Source organism: Thamnophis sirtalis, unplaced genomic scaffold, assembly GCF_051295495.1.
Source record: "Thamnophis sirtalis isolate CommonGarterSnake01/CBP01778 unplaced genomic scaffold, rThaSir2_p1.2 scaffold_2, whole genome shotgun sequence".
Taxonomy (NCBI): domain Eukaryota; kingdom Metazoa; phylum Chordata; class Lepidosauria; order Squamata; family Natricidae; genus Thamnophis; species Thamnophis sirtalis.
The window spans coordinates 142,937,458-142,963,358 of record NW_028261382.1 but is presented as its reverse complement, the minus strand read 5'-3'; the positions used below and the strand labels follow the sequence as shown (position 1 = coordinate 142,963,358).

At 47.8% G+C, this 25,901-nt stretch overlaps 1 protein-coding gene across 1 annotated transcript in view; it reads left to right on the top strand.

The window, feature by feature from the left end:
- The window catches only part of MCM4 (minichromosome maintenance complex component 4), a 34,246-nt gene extending 10,786 nt beyond the window's left edge, over positions 1 to 23,460 (top strand). Inside the window, exons 14-17 of the mRNA XM_087707077.1 lie at positions 179 to 386; positions 21,923 to 22,151; positions 22,327 to 22,460; positions 23,090 to 23,460. Of these exons, the coding sequence (XP_087563203.1) occupies positions 179 to 386; positions 21,923 to 22,151; positions 22,327 to 22,460; positions 23,090 to 23,182 (664 nt within the window). The 3' untranslated portion in view covers positions 23,183 to 23,460. The remainder of the gene's footprint in view (positions 1 to 178; positions 387 to 21,922; positions 22,152 to 22,326; positions 22,461 to 23,089) is intronic.
- Positions 23,461 to 25,901: the final 2,441 nt, after the last annotated feature.

The following is a 25,901-nucleotide window of genomic DNA, read 5'->3' as shown; positions in this document are numbered from 1 at the left end:
TCATATAAATGAATATGACATACATAGAGAACAAAATTTTAACTTTTCGATTTTACCGGATGAAAGTTCACATTCCAGAATGTAATAAAATTGTTTTTGTAACTTGAAATTAATACTGTCATTTTTAAGAAGCAATTCTATTAATGATGGAAAAATCATATTATTTTATTCCAAATAGATTTGATCTCATTTTCCTTATGTTGGATCCTCGTGATGAAACATATGATAGACGTTTAGCTCATCATTTGGTTTCATTATACTACCAAACTGAAGAACAGGTTGAAGAGGAATACATGGATATGGCAGTACTTAGAGACTATATTGCTTATGCTCGTAATTACATCAATCCCAAATTGAGTGAAGAAGCAAGTCAAGCTCTCATTGAGGTACAAGCAGGCCAAAACATTTTTTAACTTTCGTACAGCTCACTTTTAAATTACTTATCTGATTTTGAAGTCTTAACAGCCACTTAAAGATCTAATGGGAAATGTAATTAATTACAAGTGACTAGTTTAACACGTATATAAAAAGGGATTTTATTTCAAAAGCATGGCCTAAAAGAAGAGAACATGAGAATCTGGGAACTGAGCTCTGGATTAAATCCATTTGGATGGAGCATCTTTGTGTAAATAGATGATCTCAGAGGAAAAATTGTTGCACGCTCCAGAACATTGTGCTGCAAACAGAAGGAGCATTACTTAAGTGCTCTTGAAAGATGTATAGATCCTTAGAAATGAATATATTGAATAGGCAAAGAAACATGATTTAGAAACGATTAGAGTCTCATGTCAGTATTAAATTTCAAATGGAATTTCATGCATTAATTTAAGGCTACTTAGTTTAATATGTGAACTAAAGTATTATTTGAAGAACTCTGTCGTAAACATATCAACTCATCTTGTTAGTTGCAGAAACGAATGCACAAGGATTTCATTGCAGGGAAATGGATGGATAGGTGGTCAGTTTCTGCTGCAACCCTAGGTGTGGATGTAAGAGGAATGAACTACCATATTTTTCACTTCCCCCCCCCCAAAGAGCGTGGAAATGTTGGGTGTCTTATACACTGAAACCTGTTCCCTCTAGGGTGCGCGGCCGCGCAGGGGGCAACAAAACACAGCGGAGCAGTTTCCAACTGCCGCGCAGTAATCTTTAGCATGATGGACTTTAATCTGCAGGCGGCTAGGAGGCTTCTGTCAGCTGGGCCGGAATATTATAGTGCCTGGACACACCCAGAGGAGGGCGGGCCTTTGGCCAACAGAAATGTGGCCGCCTAGAGTTACGATTGGGCTCCCTCCGCCAGCGTGTGACTGATTGACAGGGAGGCCGTTCCCTCCTGGATCAAAGTTACTGAGGAGGGAAGCGGCGGCAGCAGCAATGGCAACAGCCAACTCTCCGCGGGACGTGCAGAGCATGCTTCCGTCGCAGTTTGTTGGCTAAGCTCCCATGGCTGGCTAGGCTCCCTGCAGTTGGTTCTGCTTCCGAGATGCAGGTGTGTTCCACGCAAGCAAGTGGAAACCCACACCAGGTGTGCACATGTTGTCTGAATCCAGCCTCTGCGTTCAGAGCATTGGGGCTCGAGGTTTTTTTCGCAGGAAGTGGGAGTTGAGCTAGTGCTCCGCAGATTTTATTTGGTTTTATTTCTTGAAAAGAAAAAGAAAATAAAGGCTTCTTGGTCCGCCTGGACCGGAAAGTCAAAATCTGGAAAATTAACCTTGTTTAGGAAAGTTTTGCGCTGATGGAAAAATAGTGTTTCCCAGTGAAAGTTTTTTTCCCTACTTTTCCTTGTTTGCTTTTTTGGCCTCTATTCCTTCTCTTCCCTCCTTTTTTCTTTCTTCCTATTTTCTTTCTTTTTTCTTTCCTTCCTTCCTTCTTTGTTCCTTTCCTCTTTCTCTGTCTCTCTCTTTTTTCTGCTTCTTTTTCTTATCCTCCCTCCCTCCTCTCCCCTTTCTTTTTCTTTTTCTCTTTCTCCTCTTTCCTTTTTTGTCTCTGTCTCTCTCTCCCTCTCCCTTCCTTCCTTCCTTCCACTCCTCCCTCCTCTCCCCTCTTTGTTTGTTTCTTTATGTGCTCCAATTGCTAATCTACATCAGTTGGTAATTTATTTATAACTTGCTAATATTACTGCAGACTATTGATAGTAAGGGGAAAAATAATAAAGCATATAAAGTAATTCATAGTATGGATAGAGGGAAGTTTTGATCCTTTTCCCATAGAGAGTCATCCATTGAACTTGAATACAAGTAGTCCTCAACTTACAACAGTTCACTTAATGACTAAAACTATATCAGCACTGAAAAAAGTGAATTACAGCTGTTCTTCACACATGGCCACATGATCAAAATTTGGATCTTTGGCAACTGCCTCATATTTATGAGGGTTGCAGGGTCCTGGGCTCACCTTTTGCAACCTTCTGCCAAGCAAAGTCAGCAGGAAAGTCAGATTGACTTAACAACCAGGTTACTGATTTAACCGCAGTGATTCACTTAACTGTAGCAAGAAAGGTTGTAAAATGGAGCAAAACTTACTTAACAAATGTCTCACTTAGCAATAGAAACTTTGGGCTCAATTATGGTTGTAGATTGAGGACTACCTGTATAGGGAGATTTCTTTACTTAATGGATATTTACATGGTAGAATTGAGTTTCAAATAACACTAATTTCGTTGTCTTGGGTGACATCTATGAAAAAAATTCAGGTCCTCAGGCATGAAAATGTGTTGCTCAAACACTATACTTTTCCGCTCACTGAAAAAAAATTAGAGGGAACATTGACACTGAATACAGCCATTTTTGGCCTCCCGAAGCTCTGCCCCCGCATCCCATTTTTGTGAAAAATGAACCAATTTTTGCAAAAACGGGGGTGTTTTTGCCTTCCTGCACCCCCCAAAAATGCACTGCAGGCTGCAGCAGGGCTGGGGGAAGGGAAAAATGCCCCTGTTTCGGTGAAAAACGGGAGTGTTTTTGCCTTACCCAAGCCCTGCTGAAGCCTGCAGAGGGCTCCTGGGGGCCAAGGAGGGAAAAAAAAACCCCTTTTTTACTTACTTCTTCGAAATCTTCATGTGTCATATGTACCGGTGCATCTTATAGTCTGAAAAATATGGTAATTAAGGGAATTGATTGCCTACATAGATCCAGTTGCATATTCAACTAAATTCTAAGTAATATACAGGATATATGTCCATTCTCCTGTGTGCTGCTTGGGGAATCCAAGCATGGGTTAACTTTGTCCATTAGCCTAGAGACTGAGTTATGCAAATGTTGACCACGCCTTCTCTGACTAGATGGGTCAGTTTTTTAACTCAGTCCAGCCAGAAGAGACGTATACCAATTTTCTCCAGACTAATTGACAAAATTTACTTCATTCTTGGATTCAACAAATTGATGGAAGTGTTTTTAAAACGTTATTACAGGTTTAAAGGGAGAGGTGGCAGTTCGCTGCCAGCCCAGATCCTTCAGAGCCCCTGCAGACTTTGTGCCAGGTAATTATAGGCTCTTGGGAGCGTTGAGATCGGAGTTAAGCGGCTGCGGCTGCTGGCGTGGGATTGATTTACTGCTGTTCTCGCCGCTCGCACTTGGGCTGTTTCACTGCCGCGTTGCCTGACTTGGGAACAGCCCACCCTTAGCGGCGCGGCTTATCCCGCTTTGTTCGCCCGCCGCTCGTTCATGGAGAATGCTGGCGCCGCCAAAGGCATCCATGTTGTGAAGAGCCTGGAAGCGGCTTGTTGGCTACAGCCACTTTTAAACTTGGTGCCTAAGTTGCGGTCGCCATTTTGGAGTTGTTTAGCCGCGCGTGGGCGCTGAAGGCAGCCAGAAAAGGGTCCGGATCTCAGGGGGTAGATCGTTCCATAGGGCCAGGGCAGCTACAGAGAAGGCTCTCCCCTGAGGGGCCGCCAGTCAACATTGTGTAGTCAACGGCACCCGGAGAAGGCCCATCCTGGGAGATCTTATCGGACGCTGGGAGGTATGTGGCAGGAGGCGGTCATGGAGATATCCAGGTCCTAGGCCATGTAGGGCTTTAAAGGTGATAACCAGAACCTTGAAGCGCGTTCGTAGACCAATAGGGACCCAGTGCAGCTCGCGGAGGATAGGTGTCACATGGGTGTACCTCGGTACACGCAGTATCGCTCGCGCGGCTGCATTCTGGACCAGTTGTACTCTCCAAACACTTTTCAGGGGCAGCCCCATGTAGAGCGCGTTACAGTAGTCAAATCTTGAGCTGACGAGAGTGTGAGTGACCATTTGGAGTGCCTCTCAGTCCAGATAGGGCCGCAACTGGTGCACCAGGCAAACCTGGGCAAAAGCTCCCCTTGTCACAGCCGACAAATGGTGTTCTAGTGTCAGCTGTGGATCCAGGAGAACACCCAAGTTGCGGGGCCTCTCTGAGGGGTGTAAGATTTCACCCCCTAGGTTTAAAGATGGAATATCTAGACTTTCTTTGGGGGGCAACATCCATAGCCACTCGGTCTTGTTAGGGTTGAGTGCAAGCTTGTTCATTCCCATCCAGACCCTGACAGCTTCCAGGCACTGGCACATCACTTCCACCACTTCACTGAGTTGGCACGGGGTGGACAGATACAGCTGGGTATCGTCCGCGTACTGATGGTATTTAGTCCCATGCTGGTGAATGATCTCACCTAGCGGCTTTATGTAGATATTAAATAGGAGGGGGGACAGGACTGAGCCCTGCGGCACCCCGTATTTAAGGAGCCTAGGAGTCGACCTCTGTCCTCCGACCAACACCGACTGCCACCTGCTAGAGAAGTAAGAGGACAACCACCGTAAAACGGTGCCTCCCACTCCCACCTCTTCCAGCCCCCGCAGAAGGATACTATGATCGATGGTATTGAAGGCTGCTGAGAGGTCAAGGAGCACCAGGATAGAGGAATGTCCTCTATCCCTGGCTCACCAGAGATCATTGGTCAGTGCGACCAAAGCGGTTTCAGTGGAGTAACCAGGCCTGAAATCAGACTGAAAGGGATCTAGATAATCCACTTCATCCAAGGTCCGTCAGAGTTGGAAGGCCACCACCTTCTCAACAACCTTCCCTAAGAAAGGGAGGTTGGAGAGTGGGCGATAGTTTTTAAGGGCAGCTGGGTCCAGAGAAGGCTTCTTAAGGAGGGGTCTCGCCACCGCTTCCTTCAAAGGTTGCGGGAAAGATCCCTCCTAAAGAGAGGTGTTCACAGTCCTCTGGATCCAGCCTCGTGTCACCTCCCTGCTGGTTGAAACCAACCAGGAAGGACACGGGTCCAGTAAACAGGTGGCAGCACTCATCGCTCTCATGGCCTTGTCCACTTCCTCAGGAGTGGCAAGCTGGAACTCACTCCACAAAGTTTGATCAAGGCCCTCCCTCGGCATCTCTGCTGGCACTGCCAAGTGGAGTCCAGGTCCGACTGAATCTGAGCGACTTTGTCCGACAGAAACTGAACAAATTCCTCAGCTCTTCGCTGTAAGGGTTCACCCGCATCCCTCCCTTTCAGGAGGGAGTGGGTTATCCTAAACAGGGCAGCCGGGCGAGATTCTGCGGACGCAATAAGAGTGGAAAAATGAGCATATTTTGCCGCTCGTATCGCCACTAAATAAGTCCTAATAAAGGCTCTTAGTAGTGCTCGGTCGGATTCGGAGTTACTAGCCCTCCAGCGTCGCTCTAGGCGTCTCTTTTGGCGCTTTCATCTTCCGGAGTTCCTCCGTAAACCAAGGTGCCCTCTTGGATCCACTGCTGCAGAGAGGCCGCAAAGGGGCAATCCAATCTAATGCCTCAGCCGCCGCTGTATTCCAGGCAGTGACCAAGGACTCAGCCGGATTGTGGGCAAGGGAGTCAGGTATCTCCCCACGCTCCGTCTGAAATCCCAAACGGTCCATCAGGCACCTGGGGCGGAACCATTTAATCGGTTCCACCTCCCTGCAGTGGGGGAGTAGCTTCAGAAAATCAAGCCTCAGCAGGAAGTGATCTGACCATGACAAGGGCGAGATCTCTATCCCCTTTAGTTCCAGATCACATCTCCACTGTCCCGAGGGAAACACAAGGTCGAGCGTGTGTCCCGCCATGTGGGTCGGATCCTGAATTACCTGGGTATAGTCCATGGTTGTCATGGAGGCCATGAACTCCTGGCCCCATCAGAGCGTTCGCCAAGAGATGGCAGGTTGAAATCCCCCAGTACTTTAAGTCTGGGGAATTCAACCGCCCGTCCGGCTACTGACTCTAGGAGCGCAGGCAGGGCTGTTGTGACGCATATGGGAGGTAGGTACGTCAGAAACAAGCCCACTTGACCCCCTAGGTCCAACTTCACAAGGAGGGACTCACACCCGACATTCTCTGGAGCAGGGATCCTGCGAGGAGCTAATGACTCCCGGATAATAACTGCGACTTCCCCCCCCTTTCTCTGGTGTCGTGGCTGGTGGAGCACGTGAAACCCTCCTGGGCACATTTCTGAGAGGGGGACTCCTCCCTTGTGGCCCAGCCAGGTTTCAGTAATACATGCCAGGTCTGCCCCCTCGTCTAATAGTAAGTCCCGGACGAGGGGAGCTTTATGAATCAGAGACCTGGCATTTAGCAACAGCAACCTGAGACCAGGGCCCTGACTTCCCATGTCACCTGGTTCCCGAGTTGAGCTTTCAGGGCCGGAACAAGGGATCGCTGTGACGTAGCGAACCCTCCTTCCCCGGTAATGGCTAGTCCTGTAGCTCCCATCATACCTGCCCCTCCCAGTCGTGACCGCGTCCCCATCCCGGTAGACCCCCCCCCCTCGCTCCCAAGGCCCCCGTTCTTCTCGGCAGGCCATTCATATCAAACACTCTGGGATGAGAGGCGGATCCGGGCCCCCATCCACTTCTGCTTCTGCACTCAGTGGAGGGGGCTCCAGGCCGCACTCTCAATCCCCTCATACGTACCGACCAGGCATTCTCCACATACATACCCCACTATAGAATTAAAAAGAATACAATAATACAATAAAAAAGAATAAATTAAGCTAATTTAAAAGAACGTAGGATCATTCAGGTTACAAGCATACACACTCCACATACAGAAAAAGTTTGCGCAGATATTAAAAATTGATATTGTGCAAGTAGGTTCGGAAAGTTTGTAAGGCGGAGACATAAGGTTCGAGTCAATGGCCGATCGACGGTGATATAGAGGGAGTGATTCGTCTTCCCTCCCAAAACAGCATGGAGAAGGGGTCAAAGTCTGGGTGGCTGAGGTGGTGTCCCTGGGGCAGTAGTAGGCGGCAGTGGTCGTAACAAAGGAAGCAAGGGCGTAAGTCTGGAAGTCCAATGTCCATAAACAGAGAGAGCCAGATGGTAAAGATGGTAAGGAGATGAGGCCCCGCAGCCGCAAGAAGAAAGCTGTCAGCACTCCTCCATTAGATAATTAGGAAAAAAAAACCACAAGACTCCATTGATAGAAATCAAGTGTACTTTTACTAATTATAAATGATCAGAAGCGTAGCAAAGCGAAGACTGATTATTTAGGCGCGAAAGCAAATGATATATAGAATAACCCATTCCCCACCCCTTGGCATCCCAGTTACAGTCCAATCATAATTCTCCCAAGTGTTAGGTGTGAGATAACTTCGAAAGGCATCACCAAGATGGAATGTCGGTGCCATTGGCCTTGGCGGGAAACCTCCGCATGCACAGTAAGACAGGCAGCAGAACTCCAGAATCTTCCTCCAGCACAATTAGTAATCCCCTCCCAAATACCATGCCCCCCCTCCCCGTTTCAATGGCAGCCGAAGCAGCAGCAAAGCAGAGGCTGACATCCGGCCCTCCTCCGGAAAAAGGCGGTCAGGCCTGGAAAACGACAAAACACAAACAAACAGACGAACAACAAAAAACAGAAAAAGAAAAATAGGGGGAGGGAGAAAGTCAGGAAGGAGAGTGAACTAGGGCTTGTCAGGATAAGCAGAATAGAACTGGCGGAGTAGTTGGGGGGCCCGGAGATGGGACTTGTCCACCCACTCGGCATGAGACTGAGGAAAATGCTTTCAAGCCACCAGGTACTGAAGTCGATTCCGCCGTCTTCGAGAGTCCAATATTTCCCGAACCTCAAAATGCTGCTCACCATCAATCAATAGGGGAGCAGGTGGCGGATCCATTGGCGGACGTAAAGATGAAAAACGAACAGGTTTAATGAGATTAATGTGGAAAACAGGATATACACGGTTGAGGTGCTTGGGTAGCTGTAAGCGAACCGAAACAGGATTGATGACCTTGATTATGGGAAACGGGCCTACATACTTAGGCCCCAACTTTTTTGATTTCTGCATACTTTGAAGGAACTTTGTGGATAGATAAACTTGGTCAACCACTTTGTACTGATAAGGTTGAGCACGTTTCTTATCAGCCCGTTTCTTATGCGCGCGATGTTCAGCATCCTAAGTGCGAAGTGCCAAAGGCCAAATATGCCGCAACCGCTCACTCCATTCGGAGATGGATGAGACCTGTGGTTGCTCAAGAGGAACTTCGGGAATAGGAACAAAGTCCTGGCCAAACACAACACGAAAAGGGGTGAATCCAGTGCTGCTATGTACAGAATTATTATAAGCCACTTCCGCGTGCGGCAACAAGTCCACCCAATCATCTTGCTGGTAATTGATGAAACAACGTAAATATTGTTCTAGAACAGAATTAGTCCTCTCGCAAGCCCCATTAGTCTGAGGGTGGTGGGCGGAGCTTAGACCCTGGGCGGAGCCAATGCGCTTAAGAAATTCTTTCCAGAAGACAGAGGTGAATTGGACGCCCCTATCAGAAATGATGCGGTCAGGCACGCCATGCAAACGGTAAACGTGAGAAATGAAAAGTTTAGCGAGTGCCTTCGCAGAAGGAATCAGGGCAAGGTATAAAATGAACTTGCTTGGAAAACAAGTCAGTAACCACCCATATGACCATGTGCCCCTGGCTTTCAGGAAGTTCGACAATGAAATCCATAGAAATCTCCTTCCAGGGGGCGACAGGGCGAGCTACAGTCTGGAGTAAACCCTGCGGTTTCCCCGGCGGGCATTTAGCGGCCGCACAAACAGGACAGCTGGCAACATAAAGTTAAATGTCCTTCAAAGATGGCCACCAAAACTGTTGTTTCACAAGATGCAGCGTCTTCACAAATCCAAAGTGCCCCGCAAACTTGGAATCATGTGCCCGTTGGAGAACAACGAGACGAAGAGAGGCAGGGACGTAAAGTTTTGCTCCAATCCACGGTAAATCGTCCCTCATTGTGTATTCACCTTGATGCTGCTGGAACCAATCATCCTGAGGAAGGGCCTTTTCGAGGTTGGAAAGAAAATCTTGAGACACGTCCACCTTAGCGCGTGTCTGTTGCCTAGTAACAACAGGAGCAGTGAGGCTGGACGCGGGAACCACGGGCTGAACAATACTAAGCTTAGAGCAGTTGTATTGAGGGAGTCTGGACAAAGCATCAGCCATGAAATTCCCCCCCCCCCCCCAGGATGTACTTAAGTGTGAAATTAAAACGATTGAAATGCTGAGCCCAGCGCATCTGCTTAGGGGAGAGTCGCCTGGGAGTCCTCAAAGCTTCCAAGTTCTTATGGTCAGTTCACACCTCAAACGGGGGCTTAGCACCCTCCAGGAAGTGGCGCCAACGTACAGCAAATGCTTCTTTCTCCCAGATCGCCAAACATCTCTCTGTCTCTGTGAGTTTACGAGAGGTGTAGGCACAAGGTTGTAAATTACCTTGGTCGTTAGTCTGAAGCAAAACGCCTCCCACTGCCACGTCGCTAGCATCAGCTTGAACGACAAAGGGCTTGTCCATCTCCGGATGCTTCAGAACCGGCTCCTCGGCGAAAAGCCGTTTCAACTTTTCAAAAGCAGCTTGACACTCCATGGTCCAATTCAACGGCTTGCTAGGCTTGGGTTTCGGCCCACCTTTGGACTTCAACAAATTAGTGATTGGAAGTGCAATTTTGGCAAAAGAAGGGATGAACTGACGATAGAAATTGGCAAAACCCAGAAATTTCTGTAATTGTCTACGTGTACGGGGAGCCTCCCACTCAGTGACCGCCTTGACCTTAGCGGGGTCCATCTCCACCCCTGCATGGGAGATACAATACCCGATACTCCTGGTGCAACTCACATTTGGATAGCTTGGCATAAAGTTCCGCGGCTCGGACTTCTTTAGGACAGTGCGGACCAACTTGACATTTTTCTCATGTGTTTGTGTGTAAATAAGGATATCATCCAGATATACGATAACGCCCTTGTAGAGGTGGTCATGCAAAACCTCATTAATTAATTGCATGAAAACTGCAGGCGCCCCCTGCAGGCCAAAGGGCATTACACAGAACTGGAAGCAACCCAGGGGGCAGTTGAAAGCCGTCTTCCACTCATCCCCTTCCTTTATTCGGACCCTATAGTATGCTTCCCGTAACTCCAGTTTAGTAAAAATGCGGCCTTTCCCCAGTTGGGCCAGCATGTCCTTCATCAGAGGCAAAGGGTAGAGATTTTGAGAAGAGATTGAATTAAGGTTTTTAAAGTTCACACACAAACGAAGAGAGCCATCTTTCTTCACTCTGAATAGTACAGGGGCTGCTACCTTGGGTCTGGCTGGTTCAATGACGCCCCTTTGCAAGTTCTTGTCAATAAACTTCCTCATTTCCTCCATCTTCCTTGGGGACATAGAATATATTTGGGGTTTTGGAAGCGGTACTCCAGGCAAAATTTTGATGGAGCAATCAGTGGGTCTGTGGGGAGGAAGCTTATCTGAAGATTTTTCACTAAAAAACCCCTTTAGGTCCCAATACTCTTTCGGAATCTTTTCTTCCCCCTCAATTGTTTCCTGGCCCCTGGCGACCAAAGCGGGGTTGGAGCCAGCAGGCTCAGGGGCATCGGCCTCCCCGTCTGGGTCTGTGCTGGTCTGAATATGCAGCCACCCCTCCCTCCAGTTAATGCAAGGGTTCCATTTACGAAGCCAGGGGAGTCCCAAAATAAGGGGTCTGTCCATCCCAGGCGCCACAATAAAAGAAATCAATTCTAAATGGGTGCCCATTTTCATCTCTAGAGGTTCAGTGTAAAAATGGGCTGCCCCCCCCCGCAATGGATCCATCGATTTGGCAAAAAAACAATAGGGGTTTTTTAAGTCCTCAATTTCAAGCCCAGTTTTTCAACCATTGCTGGATTAATCATACATCTAGAACAGCCTGAGTCGAGTAGAGCGGAAAGCCGCTCCGTCTCCCCACCAGATGGCACCCTTAATTCAATTGGGATGAACATGGGGCCTTTATTAGAACTCACGCAACGAGGCGAGCCGTCGTCAGAGGAGCTGGTGGTCACATCCGCTTCCTCCTCCACCTCCGGCTGGAAACGCTGGGGGGTATTTTCAGCAGCGAACGCAGCCTCCTTATTCCCCGGGGCCTTGCTTGCCTTCCCTTTCCTCTTGGCAGGGGGTGGGGCGGTTGGAGGAAGTTTAACGGGGCAATCCATGGCTCGATGGCCTCCTTTCCCACAACGGAGGCACGTGAAAGGCTTGGCCTTATCGGCGGGGCTTCCCTTCATCCCTGATGCGGAATGGGGCCCTTTGAGCTGGGGGGGGCGATCTCTCTGCTTTTTCCTCTTTTGCACGTTTAGAGAGAGAGAGTTTAGAGTTTAGAGTAGTTTATTTATATGCCGCCCTTTTCCCTGGGGGGACTCAGGGCGGCTTACAACTCGAAGGAGGGGAAAACAAACAGATTAAGACATAAGACAGTACATCATTAAAAACACAACATTCATACAATTCGGGTGGGTTACGGTCTTTAACCCCAGGCCTGCCGGGATAGCCAGGTTTTGAGGGCTGTGCGGAAGGTCTGGAGGGTGGTGAGGGTACGAATCTCCACGGGGAGATTGTTCCATAGGGTCGGAGCTGCCACAGAGAAGGCTCTCCTCCGCATGGTTGCCAGTCGACATTGACTGGCAGATGGAACTCGGAGGAGGCCTAATCTATGGGATCTAATTGGTCGAGTGGAGGTAATTGGCAGTAGGCGGTCTCTCAAGTACCCAGATCCACTACCATGAAGGGCTTTGTAGGTGACAAGTAGCACCTTGAAGCGTACCCGGAGATCGACAGGTAGCCAGTGCAGCTCACGGAGGATAGGTGTTATGTGGGTGAAACGAGGTGCACCCACAATCGCTCGCGCGGCCGCATTCTGGACTAACTGCAGTCGCCGGATGCACTTTAAGGGCAGCCCCATGTAGAGCACATTGCAGTACTCCAGCCTAGAGGTCACAAGGGCACGAGTGACTGTTGTGAGAGCCTCCCGGTTCAGGTAGGGGCGCAACTGGTGCACCAGGCGAACCTGGGCAAATGCCCCCCTGGTCACAGCTGACAAATGGTGTTCAAAAGTCAGCTGTGAGTCCAGGAGGACTCCCAAGTTGCAGACCCTGTCTGAGGGGCGTAGAATTTGGCCCCCCAGCCTGAGAGATGGAATACTTGCCGAATTAGTGGGAGGGAAACACAACAGCCACTCGGTCTTATCTGGGTTGAGCACAAGCTTGTTAGCCCTCATCCAGTCCCTAACAGCTTCAAGGCCCTGGTTCATCACGTCCACCGCTTCATTGAGTTGGCACGGGGCGGACAGATACAGCTGAGTATCGTCCGCATACTGGTGGTATTTTATCCCGTGCCGCCGAATGATCTCGCCCAGCGGTTTCATGTTAAAAAGTAGGGGGGACAGGACCGAATCCTGCGGCACCCCATATGTTAGGGGCCTAGGGGTCGATCTCTGCCCTCCGACTAACACCGACTGCGACCTGTCCGAGAGGTAAGAGGAGAACCACTGTAAAACAGTGCCTCCCACCCCCACCTCCCGCAGTCGTCGCAGAAGGATACCATGGTCGATGGTATCGAAAGCCGCTGAGAGGTCAAGGAGAACCAGGATGGAGGCGTGGCCTCCATCTCTGGCTCTCCAGAGGTCATCAGTCAATGCGACCAAAGCGGTTTCTGTGCTGTAGCCAGGCCTGAAGCCAGTGGAATGGGTCAAGATAACTAGCTTCCTCCAAGGACCGCTGGAGCTGAAAGGCCACCACCTTCTCAACAACCTTCCCCACAAAGGGGAGGTTGGAGACTGGACGATAGTTGTTAAGAACGGCTGGATCCAAAGATGGTTTCTTCAGGAGGGGTCTCACCACCGCCGCCTTAAGAGCGGGGGGAAAGACCCCCTCCCGAAGGGAGGCGGCAACAACCGCCTGGATCCAGCCCCGTGTCACCTCCCTGCTGTTAATGACCAGCCAGGAGGGGCACGGGTCCAGTACACATGTGGAGGCACTCACAGCTCTCATGGCCTTGTCCACGTCCTCAGGGGCAACAGCCTGAAACTCAACCCGGCGATGGCCTACCAGATTATCCCCTAGTGCCTCGGCTGGATCTGCGAAATTGGAGTCCAAGTCCGACCGAAACCGAGCAACTTTGTCCGCTAGAAACTGGACGTAATCCTCAGCCCTACCCTGCAAAGGATCCCTCGTATCCCTCCTATTTAGGAGGGAGCGGGTTATCCTGAACAGGGCGGTTGGGCGCGACTCAGCGGAAGCAATCAGAGTGGCAATGTAAGTTCTTTTCGACATCCTGATTGCCCTGATGTATTCTCTGATGCAAGATGTTAAAAGTGCTCGGTTCGATTCGGATTTATTGGATCTCCATAAGTGCTCTAGGCGTCTCTTCCGGCACTTCCTCTCCCAGAGTTCCTCAGTAAACCAAGGGGGCCTCCTGGATCCACTGCCTCGGAGCAGCCGTAGAGGCGCAATCCGGTTAAGAGACTCTGTCACTGCCGAGTTCCAAGCAGCAACCAGAGTCTCCGCCGGACTGCGGGCGAGGGTATCAGGAATAACCCCAAGCTCCGTCTGGAACCTCAGAGGGTCCATAAGTCGCCTGGGGCGGAACCACCTGGTCGGTTCCTCCTCCCTACAGTGGGGGTTTGGTCTCCGAAAGTCAAGCCTCAGTAGGCAGTGGTCTGACCACGACAGGGGTATGATCTCACTACCCCTCAGACCAAGATCACAAGTCCACTGCTCCGAGAGAAATACGAGGTCGAGCATGTGACCCGCTGAGTGGGTTGGGCCCCGAATTATTTGGGTCAAGCCCATGGCTGTCATGGAAGCCATGAACTCCTGCGCTCCATCAGAGTGTTCACTGAGTGAAGGGAGATTGAAATCCCCCAGAACCATAAGCCTGGGGAACTCAATTGCTAGCTCGGCTACCGACTCGAGGAGCGAGGGGAGGGCTGCTGCAACGCTGTTGGGAGGCAGGTACGTTAACAGCAAACCCACTTGACCCTTGAGGTCCAACTTCACCAGCAGGGACTCACACCCGACAAGCTCCGGAGCAGGGATCCTATGAGGTACTAGAGACTCTCGGATAACAATAGCCACACCCCCACCCCTTCTCTGAGCTCTCGGCTGATGGAGCACCTGAAGTCTAATCAAGTCTAGCTCAACATCTGCTGTATTTTCATAGCAAGTAACAACTTGCTCAGGAAGGTGACTGTTAACGCATTGTTGGTAAATGTCCTCATTTAATCCCAATGCAAACTGATTTGGGAGCGCCTCTCCAGACCAACCCCTCATATACGATGAAAGCTGTTGAAACTCCTGAACATATTCAGCCACCGTCCTATTTCCCTGCTTTAGGGCCATAAAATTCACCTTTCCTCGTTCCTCAATCAGCGGGTCATCAAACCTCCTCTTAAGTGCAGACATAAAGTCATCAAAATTCCTCAGGAGAGGGGAATTACATTGGTGTAAGCTCACCATTCAATCGGCCGCTTTTTCTTCCAAAGAAAGTGAAACCATTCGCACCTTCATCTCATCTGATTCTAAATGTGGGCCATATATTTCCATGTAGTTGCAAATCTGAATGACGAAAAGACCCAACCTCTTCGTATCACTGTTATATTTTACTGGTAAGGGAGGGACTTTTGCCATTCTGCGTCTTCTGGGGGATCCCCCTACTCTGGCAGCAGCCCTGGCTGGAGGGGGGGAGGCTGTTTCTGGGTTTGCTTGCTCCCATCCCCCCTCGGCCTCTTCACCCTCCCTAAATTTATGCATAGAGTACCTTTGTTCAAATTCTTCCGTTCGCTCCCTTTCCATCGCTCTCCCTCGGGTCTTTCGCTCGGTCATAGCTTCTTCCCGGTCCGCTGGTTTTTTCTTTTGGTTTCTTCTGGTAACTCCTGCATCCAAATTCTCAGAATCCTCTTTTTGCCCCACTCCCAAAGTTCATTGGGGCCGAACCGTAGGCTCCTCTACCCTTAGGCCAGCTAGCCTTTCAGGTAAAGTTGGTTCTGCAGTTTCTCTTTCAATCTCCTCATCATCGCTCGCTTGCAATGACATTTTCTCCGTTCCTTCTTTTGAGTACACCCCCCACGGTAGGTTGAAAACTTCTGGTGGGGTGTGAGTGAGTCTTCGCTTACTGTCAGCACTCCTCCATTAGATAATTAGGAAAGGAAAACCACGAGACTCCATTGATAGAAATCAAGTGTACTTTTACTAATTATAAATGATTAGAAGCGTAGCAAAGCGAAGACTGATTATTTAGGCGCGAAAGCAAATGATATATAGAATAACCCATTCCCCACTCCTTGGCATCCCAGTTACAGTCCAATCATAATTCTCCCAAGTGTCAGGTGTGAGATAACTTCAAAAGGCATCATCAAGATGGAATGTCGATGCCGTTGGCCTTGGCGGGAAACCTCCTCCACATGCGCAGTAAGACAGGCAGCAGAAACTCCAGATTCTTCCTCCAGCACAATTAGTAATCCCCTCCCAAATACCATGCCCCCCCCTCCCCGTTTCAATAGCAGCCGAAGCAGCAGCAAAGCAGAGGCTGACAAAAGCGGAGGAGAGGCCACGCCACAGAGAAGGCCCAATCGAATGGAGCGGGGGGGGGAGCGTACAAAAGGTGACCAACAAAGTCAGCTGTCCACTTCCGTCCAGCGCCGCAGCAAATCGACCACCCCACTCTCTGAAAACGACAACAGACTGGTGTAACTCCAAGGTCTTCTCCCTGTCGTGGAAACAAGGACAGAAGCTGCCAGGACCGCCGCAAGCCGATGGGGCGATGAGGGGGGGGCTTGGGAGGGCCGTGGCAGTGGCAACAAAGCCAGCCGCCCGATCTCGTTCAGCGCCATTCGGACCAGCCACCTCCCCTCTGGCACGATGGTATCTATGTACCAAGGCTCTCCCAAGTGTATCCAAGGCTCTCCCGAGTGCAGGGAATAAAACCAAAGGACGGCGTTGTTAGAGGCCGCTGGGAGCGGCGCCGTCAGCGCGGAGCCGCCATCTTCACCGCCAGAGCAAAGAGAACCACCGAAGCAACCGTGCAGGCTGGGAACCAGCCAAGAGCGGTGACCCCCTAGCTGACCACCTGCTCGAGTCCCCTGGGTCATGCTCTACCATTGGGACCCCTTCCCGTATGGACTCGCAGCTAAAACGGTAATGTTTTTAGCATTTTTTTCCCACCTACCTAGCCGGAACAAGAAGGCTGGCGACCATTCGCAACTTGCACATGCGCAGAAGCCCTCTAATGATTCCCAACCCCCTGCTCGAGGCCCGGCACGGCTACTACCAGAGCCCCCAGTCAAAGGCCCAGGGACACATCCGGAGCTTTGGATAGGGCCCACAGGCAAAAAGAGAAGCCCAAGACAGCGGCTAAGGCTGCTGGGGAGGCTAGCAATTTACCCCCGGTGTTACTCCCTCAATGTAGTTCTCCAGCCCTTCCGCTATGCCCAACAGGGAACCAGAGCTGGTCACCGGATCTTCCCCTGCCCCAGTTTTCTGATGCTGGGGAGGGAATGTTGGGGCCCCAACCCACTCTGATTCTTTCGGAAGCCAGCGCGGCTTCACTCCACGCGATCCCACGTGCTGGGCCTTCTGCTATCTTTGCCCTTACTGCTGCAGGCCTGAGGCCTGCGGAAGGCCAGGATCTAGGCCTCCCCCCTGATCTCTATCAGATTATTTCTACTGTGATTGCTAGGGGTGTAGATGCTGAACTGCATAGCAGAGCTCAGGCCCCTGCAGCCCCCAGTACCCTGAGTGGGCCTACTTCCCAGGCCCTGCAGATGGATCTCCCAGATCTCCAGGCAGGCCCCTCCTCACCTCCCCCCTCAGTCTATAGGCCTTGGTGGAAGAAGGGGAAGTGATAGACAGGAATTTCTCTGATGATGAAGGTTTGCTCTTTGATCAACCTAATTCCTCTGGATTATTTTGCCCCATGCTGTTCAAGTCTTTATTATATAAAACTAAGACTACCACTCACATGGGGGAGGCGACCTCTAAGGATAGCACTGCAGTTGGCCTGGATCCAACTGAACGCCTTTTTGCTGAGCCAGCTTCATTGCAGGTTATTCCCTCCCCCAAACTTTTTCTAGATCTTGTCCAAAAGCAGTGGGATCAACCGACTGCAGTTGCCCCACCAAGCACTGGGGACAGGAAGTTGTACACTTCCACTCCGGAACTGGAGGGTATTCTGTAATTCCCGACTGTGGATCCACCCGTGGCTACTCTAGCTTCCCCAGCTTTAATCCCATCAGAAATTTCTGAAGGCTGAGGACCGTAAGGCCGAAACAGTCATTTGTAAGGCCCATCAGGCTGTGGCCTGGGCCCTCCATGCTGCTACTGCAGTGTCCTTCTTTAATAGGACTTCCTTGGTCTGGCTTAAGCAGTTACAGGATAGACTTGCCCCTGAGGATGCACTTCTTCACCAAGACGTTACCAAACTGATGGCAGCCCTGGAATTCTCGGTGGATGCCACTCTTAATGCAGCAAAATTTGCCTCCCGGGCTGTGGTTTCCAATGTGGCGTCCCGGCGTCTGCTATGGGTTCACCATTGGCAGGCTGACGTTAAATCCAAGTGGCGCCTTGCTTCCACCCCCTTCAAAGGTGGGGCCTTGTTTGGGTCTGTACTCGACCCAATTCTCATAGAGACAAGGGATAAACGCAAGGTCCTCCCTTCCACTGGAGGGCGCTCCAATAGATGACAACAACCTTACAATAGGCGCCAGCCCTTTCGGGATGGTGATTCTGGGTTCACCACCACCCCCCTACGTTCCCCACTACAACAGGGCCTTTACCCAGCCACAGGACTGCGGTCAGGACCGCACAGGGGCCAGAAATAGGGGTTGCCAGCAGAACCAGGCGCACTCCCAGAACTGAAGGCCATTTTGTGGGACTGGCAACCGGTCCTTTCGGAGGTACCAGTGACTCACAAAGGGAAGAACCCATGGGCGGGCGTCTCCTGGCCTTCGCCCATCAGTGGGCAGAGACCACGTCCGACGCTTGGGCCTTCCAGGTCGTGAGGCTGGGCCTCACTCTGGAATTTCTCTCCATCCCCCCGAGACAATTCATCAGATGCCCTGTGCCCAGATGATCAATGAAAAGGCGTCTCATGGACACCGAAATACAGCATCTCATTTCCATCAACGCCATAGAGCAGGTTCCAAAAGGCCAGGAAGCACTAGGGTTTTATTCCATCTTATTCCTAGTGCCCAAGAACTTGGGGGGATGGCGGGCCATTCTAGATTTGAAAAGACTCAATCGGTACATCAAGTATCAAAGGTTCAAGATGCAATCCTTAAAAAGCATCTTGGCATCCATTCGCCAAGGCGACATGATGACATCAGTCGACATCAAGGAGGCGTACCTCCATGTGCCCATCCATCCGGCACATCGGAGGTTCCTACACTTTCACGTTGCTGGTTGCCATTTTCAGTACCGAGCCTTGCCCTTCGGCCTGTCATCGGCCCCTCACACCTTTACCAAACTCTTGGCGGTGGTGGCAGCGTCACTTCGCTCAGTCCCGGTGAGAGTAAATTGTTACCTAGACGACATCTTGGTGCTATCTCCATCTCGGGACCAGGCCCTATGGGATCTACAGGTAACAATGGACTCTGCAGAGTCATGGCTTCGTCCTGAACATCCCCAAGAGTCATCTGCAGCCGACCATGTCGTTGCTCCACCTGGGGACCATCATCAATTCCATCACATGCGAGGTCTCCCTGTGTCTGGAAAGGCGTCAGAGCATCCAACGCTTGGCAGCCCAGGTGTTAGAGACTCTTACCATTGGCTACGCTCTCCCAACTACTTGGGAAAATGATTTCCTGCATAAACATTGTCCCCTGGGCCAGATTCCATGCACGCCCATTGCAATGGTTCCTGCTTCCCTTTCAGAGGGCACACACCAGCCATTCCCAGATCAAGGTGCGGCTCCCACCCAAACCTCTCCGGTCCCTTCGGTGGTGGACGTCCTCCAAACTCCTCAAAGGGTGCCCGTTCAAGGAACCGAACCGCATCCAAATTACGACAGATGCCAGTCTATTCAGGTGGGGGGCCCATGCCTGGATCGAGTTGCACAGGGCCGCTGGTCAGATCGAGAACTGGGGAACAGCATAAATTGGCTGGAGCTCCGGGCCATCTGCCTGGCCCTCCAGGAGTTCAGGGACATAGTGTCAAACCACCACATTGTAATCCTGACCAACAATGTGGCCTCCAAGGCCCGTGTCAACCGCCAAGGGGGCACCCACTCCAGGGCCCTGATGCTGGAGGCGGAGAAACTACATCACTGGGCGGAGAACAGATTATTGTCGCTTCGGGCGGAACACATATCGGGCGATTCCAACACTCAGGCGGACTGGCTGAGCAGAGCCATGGTGGACCAAGCGGAGTGGCAACTCCACCCCGACCTCTTCCGAGAGCTCTCTCGCCAGTTCGGCCATCCCGAAGTGGACCTGTTCGTGCAGCCTTACAACATGCAACTACCACGATTTTACTCCAGGTACGTGACACCCGGGGCGGAGAGAGTGGATGCCCTGCGCAGCCCGTGGCCAGCCGGCCTCCTTTACGCCTTCCCACCACTCCCGATTCTCCCGCTGGTCATCCAAAAGATTCTGATGGAGCAAGCGGAAGTCCTGTTGGTGGCTCCGATGTGGTCCCGGCGTCCCTGGTACGCAGACCTCATGCACCTGTCGATCTCACGTCCGTGGAGGATTCCGGACAACTAGATTCAGCTCAACCAGGGAGCTCTCATCCACCTGAACCCCCAGCTGCTGCAGTTAGCCGTGTGGCACGTGAGCAGGCTATTCTAACTGGACTTCACTACTCAAGTAAGGTCCTTGACACTATTCAAGCGGCCCGTCATCCATCTACTACTCGTATTTATGAGGCCACCTGCCAGGCCTTCTCCAGGTGGTGCCACCGCACCGGGGCCGACCCTCTCAAGGCTTTGGTGCCCCAAGTCTTGGACTTTTTATAAACTGGACTTGACAAGGTTTTAGCACCCAACACACTTCGCAGGCAGGTTGCGACCTTAGCCACGGTAATTGGGGGTGGCCAGGGTCGTTCATTGTCTCAACACTCACGAGTCAAGTCCTTTTTGAAAGGTGCTGCTAAGGGACTTGACATTAGTGCTCAAGGCTCTTATGGCCTCTCCATTCGAGCCTATTACATCCATCAGCCTTCGGTTATTGACTCTTAAGACTGTGTTTTTGGTAGCTATTACATCGGCCAGAAGAGTGTCCGAATTGGCAGCGCTGTCAGTTCAAGCGGATCTCTGCATATTCCATCCCAACAGAGTCGTCCTCCGTTTGGACCCGGCTTTCCTGCCAAAAATCAACATGTTATTCCAGGAGCTCATCCTTCCAGATTTCTGCCCCAGCCCTTCCCATCCACAGGAACGCCAGTGGCACCACCTGGATGTGCGCAGGACTCTTCGACGCTATGTGAAGCGCACAGCGTCCTTCAGACGGTCGGAAGCGCTTTTTGTATCCTTTCAACCATCATCCATGGGGCAGAAGGTGTCTTCCCATACCATCGGCCAATGGTTAAAGGCCTGCATCCCTCTTGCTTATGACAGCCAATCCCGACCGGTTCCCAGGTGCATCACCCCTCACTCTACCAGGAGTGCGGCCACCACGGCGGCCTGGGCCACTCAAGCCTCAGTGGAAGAGATTTGCAGAGCGGCTACCTGGCCGTCACCATCACCATTCATCAGACACCACAAGGTTGACGTGTATGCCTCAGCTGAGGCTTCCTTTCGGTGGCGAGTATTGCAACGGGTGCTCCCCTCTATAGGGGACCCTGGCCAGCCTAGCTCCCGCCCAGACTCTTAATTGCTTTGGCATTTCCCATGCTTGGATTCCCCAAGCAGCACACAGGAGAACGACTGTTGACTTACCTGAACGGTCCTTCTATGTGTGCTGCGAGGGGAATCCAAACCCGCCTGCAGCTTCGGCTGGCCAGGGCTATCTTAAGACCTTGACTCGATGACTTCTTTATCTGACTACTGACTTGACTTTACTCTGGACATGACAAGACTTGTTTGGCTATGGCCATCATTGATATTGTTACACATCATAAACGGCTGACTTCGTACAAAACTGACTCATCCAGTCAGAGGAGGTGTGGTCAACATTTGCATAACTCAGTCTCTAGGCTAATGGACAAAGTTAACCCATGCTTGGATTCCCCTTGCAGCACACATAGAAGGACCGTTCAGGTAAGTCAACGGTCGTTCCATAAATATTTAAAGGGGAGATAAATCATTGATCTCGTATATATTGAAAATTATATGAATAATACGATTTATATTGTTTCCTGATTGCTTATTTGTACCCTATGACTATCACTGTGCTGTACCTTATGATTTTTGATGAATGTATCTTGCCTTTTTATATACACTGAGAGTATATGCACTAAAGACAAGTTCCTTGTGTGTCCAATCACACTTGGCCAATAAAGAATTCTATTCTATTCTATTCTATTCTATTCTATTCTATTGTAATATCATTCCCCACAAAATGGATGAGGGTAAAAAACTTAGCCATTGTTTGTTTGGATTGAATAGTAGAACTGGTGTTTTTTATATTTGTATTCTCCTTCTCATTAATATCTTATCTAAAATGTTTAATCCATGTACATAATATATGCAAACAATATTATAACCTTTTCTTCTCCACTAGGCATATGTGGATATGAGGAAAGTTGGGAGTGGAAAAGGGATGATTTCAGCATATCCCAGGCAACTAGAATCATTGATTCGTTTGGCTGAAGCTCATGCTAAAGTGCGTTTTTCTGCAAAGGTGGAAACAATAGATGTAGAAGAAGCAAAACGTCTTCATCGTGAGGCTTTAAAGCAATCTGCCACTGATCCAAGGACTGGAATTGTGGACATATCTATTCTTACAACAGGTCTTCATATAATAATACATGTTCTCTCCTTGCTTAAATGTGTATAAACATTTCCACATGATGATAACACTAAAAATGCTTGATGCCATAATCTCAATACAGTTCTGTATGTAGTATTAGAATGTTGTGTAGAATCCTCTTTCTATGTTTTTTTTTTCTATTTTTGCTCTTCAAGGAATGAGTGCCACGGCCCGTAAGCGCAAAGAAGAATTGGCTCAAGCTTTGAAGAAACTTATTCAGTCCAAGGGTAAAACACCAGCTCTAAAATATCAACAACTCTTTGATGATCTTCGTGCACAATCTGAAACAGTAAGTTTGATACAGGCTTAAGATTTTATATAGTTTATCTATATCCGACAAGGCACTTCTATTTATTTTAAAATGTTTTGTCTTCACTTTTATTATTTATTTCATAGCTACTGAAAAGCCATAACTACTAATCAAATAAAATACTATGTCTTATCTTTCTATAAGAATATGCATTTTTCATAGGAAGCCAGAAAATGCAAAAGACTGTGCATGTTTTGAAGAGCAATAGTGATCTGGTTGTGACCATTTTATCTGCAGAAATTGGAGAACAAAGTTATTTTAGAATACCTTTTCTTGTCTGGTTCTCTCTGTTGGATTACAATTCCAGCATGGGATGTGATTTACAGCATGTATAGGATAATATCAGATTGGAGAAAGCTAAGTTGCCAAGATTGATCATGTTTTTCAGAAAGTTTTATCAGTAATATTTCAGGAAGTATTCAAATAATGGTCCTAGATATCCAGATCTATTATATAATTTCTAGATTGTATGTACATTTGAATTATAGTTGAAAAATCTTGAACTTGAAATCAGTGAAGGAAAACTGATGGGAGATAAAGGAATGCTTGCTGATATTATGCTGGTTAATTGAAAGTCATATTTGTTCATTTCAATTTTTTTCTTCAAGGCTATCACTAAAGAAATGTTTGAAGAAGCACTTCATGCATTGACTGATGATGATTTCTTGACTGTAACTGGGAGGACTGTGAGATTACTTTAATTCAAATCATCATTTTGCAATAATTAAAAATACTGTTTAACAGAGGCTGTCAACATCACCACTGATGTTTCATATCTAAAGTTTAATTTTTTAAAAAAATGTAAATACTTAAAGCACAGTAGATTTTATCTTCATGAATATATTTCTTTAAACTGAATAAATGCTATACATTTAAATACCAGGAGTACTAGAGAATTAGAATTCAAAGATTGTTGAAATAATGTTACACTCATTATTGCATACAAATTTTAAATATTGTTACAATAAAAATATCAATCTGTTTCACAAACTTCAAGTAGTTGTGTCTGTTTGGTCGAAATACAGTAGTTCATTTTTTATTCTTTATAATTTCATGTTTAGAAAGCAAACAATTCAGGTGGAAGACAGTGAGGCTTGCCTTTTTCTTTTAAAAAGCTTTATGTGTATAGTGGACAAAACTTCTAACTTAATTTTCCAACTGTGAATATTTATAAGCTCACTTACTTTTGCATAAATAGTTTTGGTAGCCCGCATAAATTGTTATTGTTCTGAACTATTGGAATACTACATCAACATATGAAAGATAACTTAATATTTTGAGGAGCAAATTAGTGTTTTGTGTTTTGATTCCTCCAAAAGGACTTTGTTCTGAGTTGCAGAATCGGAAATTATTTTAATCTTTTCAGTATAGCAAATTGATGCCCTACTCTTTGCCTTTATCAATAGGCCAAATTTAATTCAACTTCTAAGTAAGCTTATATAATATTTTTATAAATGCTGTAGGTATACAGAATATAGGACACATAGTATATGATAGCATTGAAAGTCATGTGATGTAGTCATGTGATTGGACTGATATTTAGCCATGGGGATTTTACCAGTACGTTGTAAACTGAAAATCAAGTGGCTAGAATTCATTCAAAGTGAAATTAAGATGCCAGTATTTAAATATAAAGCATAAAGCTTTGCTGGAGGGGCGGGAGGGAGAGGAGGTAGGCTTCAAAGAAACTAACAACAGGAACTAGCACAGAGGCTTTGAAACTGAGTCAGAGCCATATAACAATCATTGAAAGGTCTATTCCGAATTGTCACTAATATGTCAGTTCATAAAGGAGCTCCAAGCTGACTAGGATAATTTATGAACACAACCTGATTAATACACGACAGAATTGTATAACTGAATAAACATTCAGGTCAAATGTAGGTAAGGAAGTACTCTAAATGTTCTCTGTTCAAGCATTTGGAAACCAAGAGTCAGCATTGTACCTGGAAATAAATAGTCATTTTAAATTAAATCACAAAGAAAAATGTAGAAAACAAAGGAGAAAGTCCATTACCAAAGTGATGAGCAGATAAACAATGCAGAAGACCAGAGGAGGAGAGAGGGGTGCAAAAGCATCTCAGACACTCCAAAATTCCCACGAAGTTAAAAAAGGCAGAGAAGTAAATTCAGACTTAAAGGACTCTGTTGCTATATCCAATCTTTAAATAGTTTTAGGCAAACCTGGCATTTGTTCCTTGGCTTGGTCAAATTATAACTGCTTTTTAGTACCTCATAAAGAATGACTAACTTGATTCATATTAGAAACAAATGCCACACTAGAATGTTAAGTAATCATTAATACTAATCAGATGGTAGGAGCCCCTCTGGATTCTACTCTGCTAGTTGTCGGCTAAAGGGGGCAGTGCTCATCTCCATTTCAAGGCCATGGAGCCAGTGCTGTCTGAAGACATTTCTTGGTCATATGGCCAGCATATGTCACAGAGAGATGTTCATTTCCCACTGAAGTACCTATATCTACTTGCATTTACAAGCTTTCGAACTGCTAGGTTGACAGGAGAGGACAGGAGTTCACCCTGTTGGAGCTTAGGTCTCATACCTGGGTTGTCGGCTTTCCAGCTGACAAGCCCAGCATCTTAACCACTGAGCCACTTTGCCATTCCAAAATCAGATGTGGACTTACTATTAAACTTCAATAAAGTGAAGGCATGCATTTCAACACAGAGAAGTGGACAGAGGATAGAATTTGAAATTTCTCATATATTCAGTGTATAAGATATTCATGAAACAGACCAACAAACATTTTTAGCTCTTGCTACATCTGAAATTTTAAGAACATGGTCAAATGACAACAAAGCCACTACCTAAACCTGAACTGCACAGCAACTAGCTTAGACTTAACAAATGTTCATCTGGTATAAGCAATATAAATCCTTACACCATAACAAAACTATTTTATAAAATAAATTAAGAGGGTCACTGTTGGACAGAATAGTTGGACAGATTTTATACCACTGCTACTATTGGAAAAATATTTTTGTTTGTTGTAATAATTAGAACCACAAGGAGGAGATGGAGGCAAATTTGGAACCTGGATGAAACTGAATTACAATTCTAGTTTTTTTTCATGATGCAAATAAAACAATGTTAATCAGTTTAAAAAACTTAAAAAAACAAGTTAGAGAAAGGGACAGCAACAGATTAGTAATATTTGTATGGAAATATTAACATTGACAGTTTATATATTAAATTATATTTAGAAACCAATAGAACATGTAGCTCTCTTTTCAGCAAAAGACAGCTAGCTAAAATATATTGAAATAGCCTGCCTAAACAGAAATAGAAAACTATATATACATATATTCATGTTTTCACGATAATGAAATTAGTTCAATTAAGTGTACATCTGTTCATACCGCAGCACTAAAAACATAATTATAGGAAGGAAATGTTCATGTT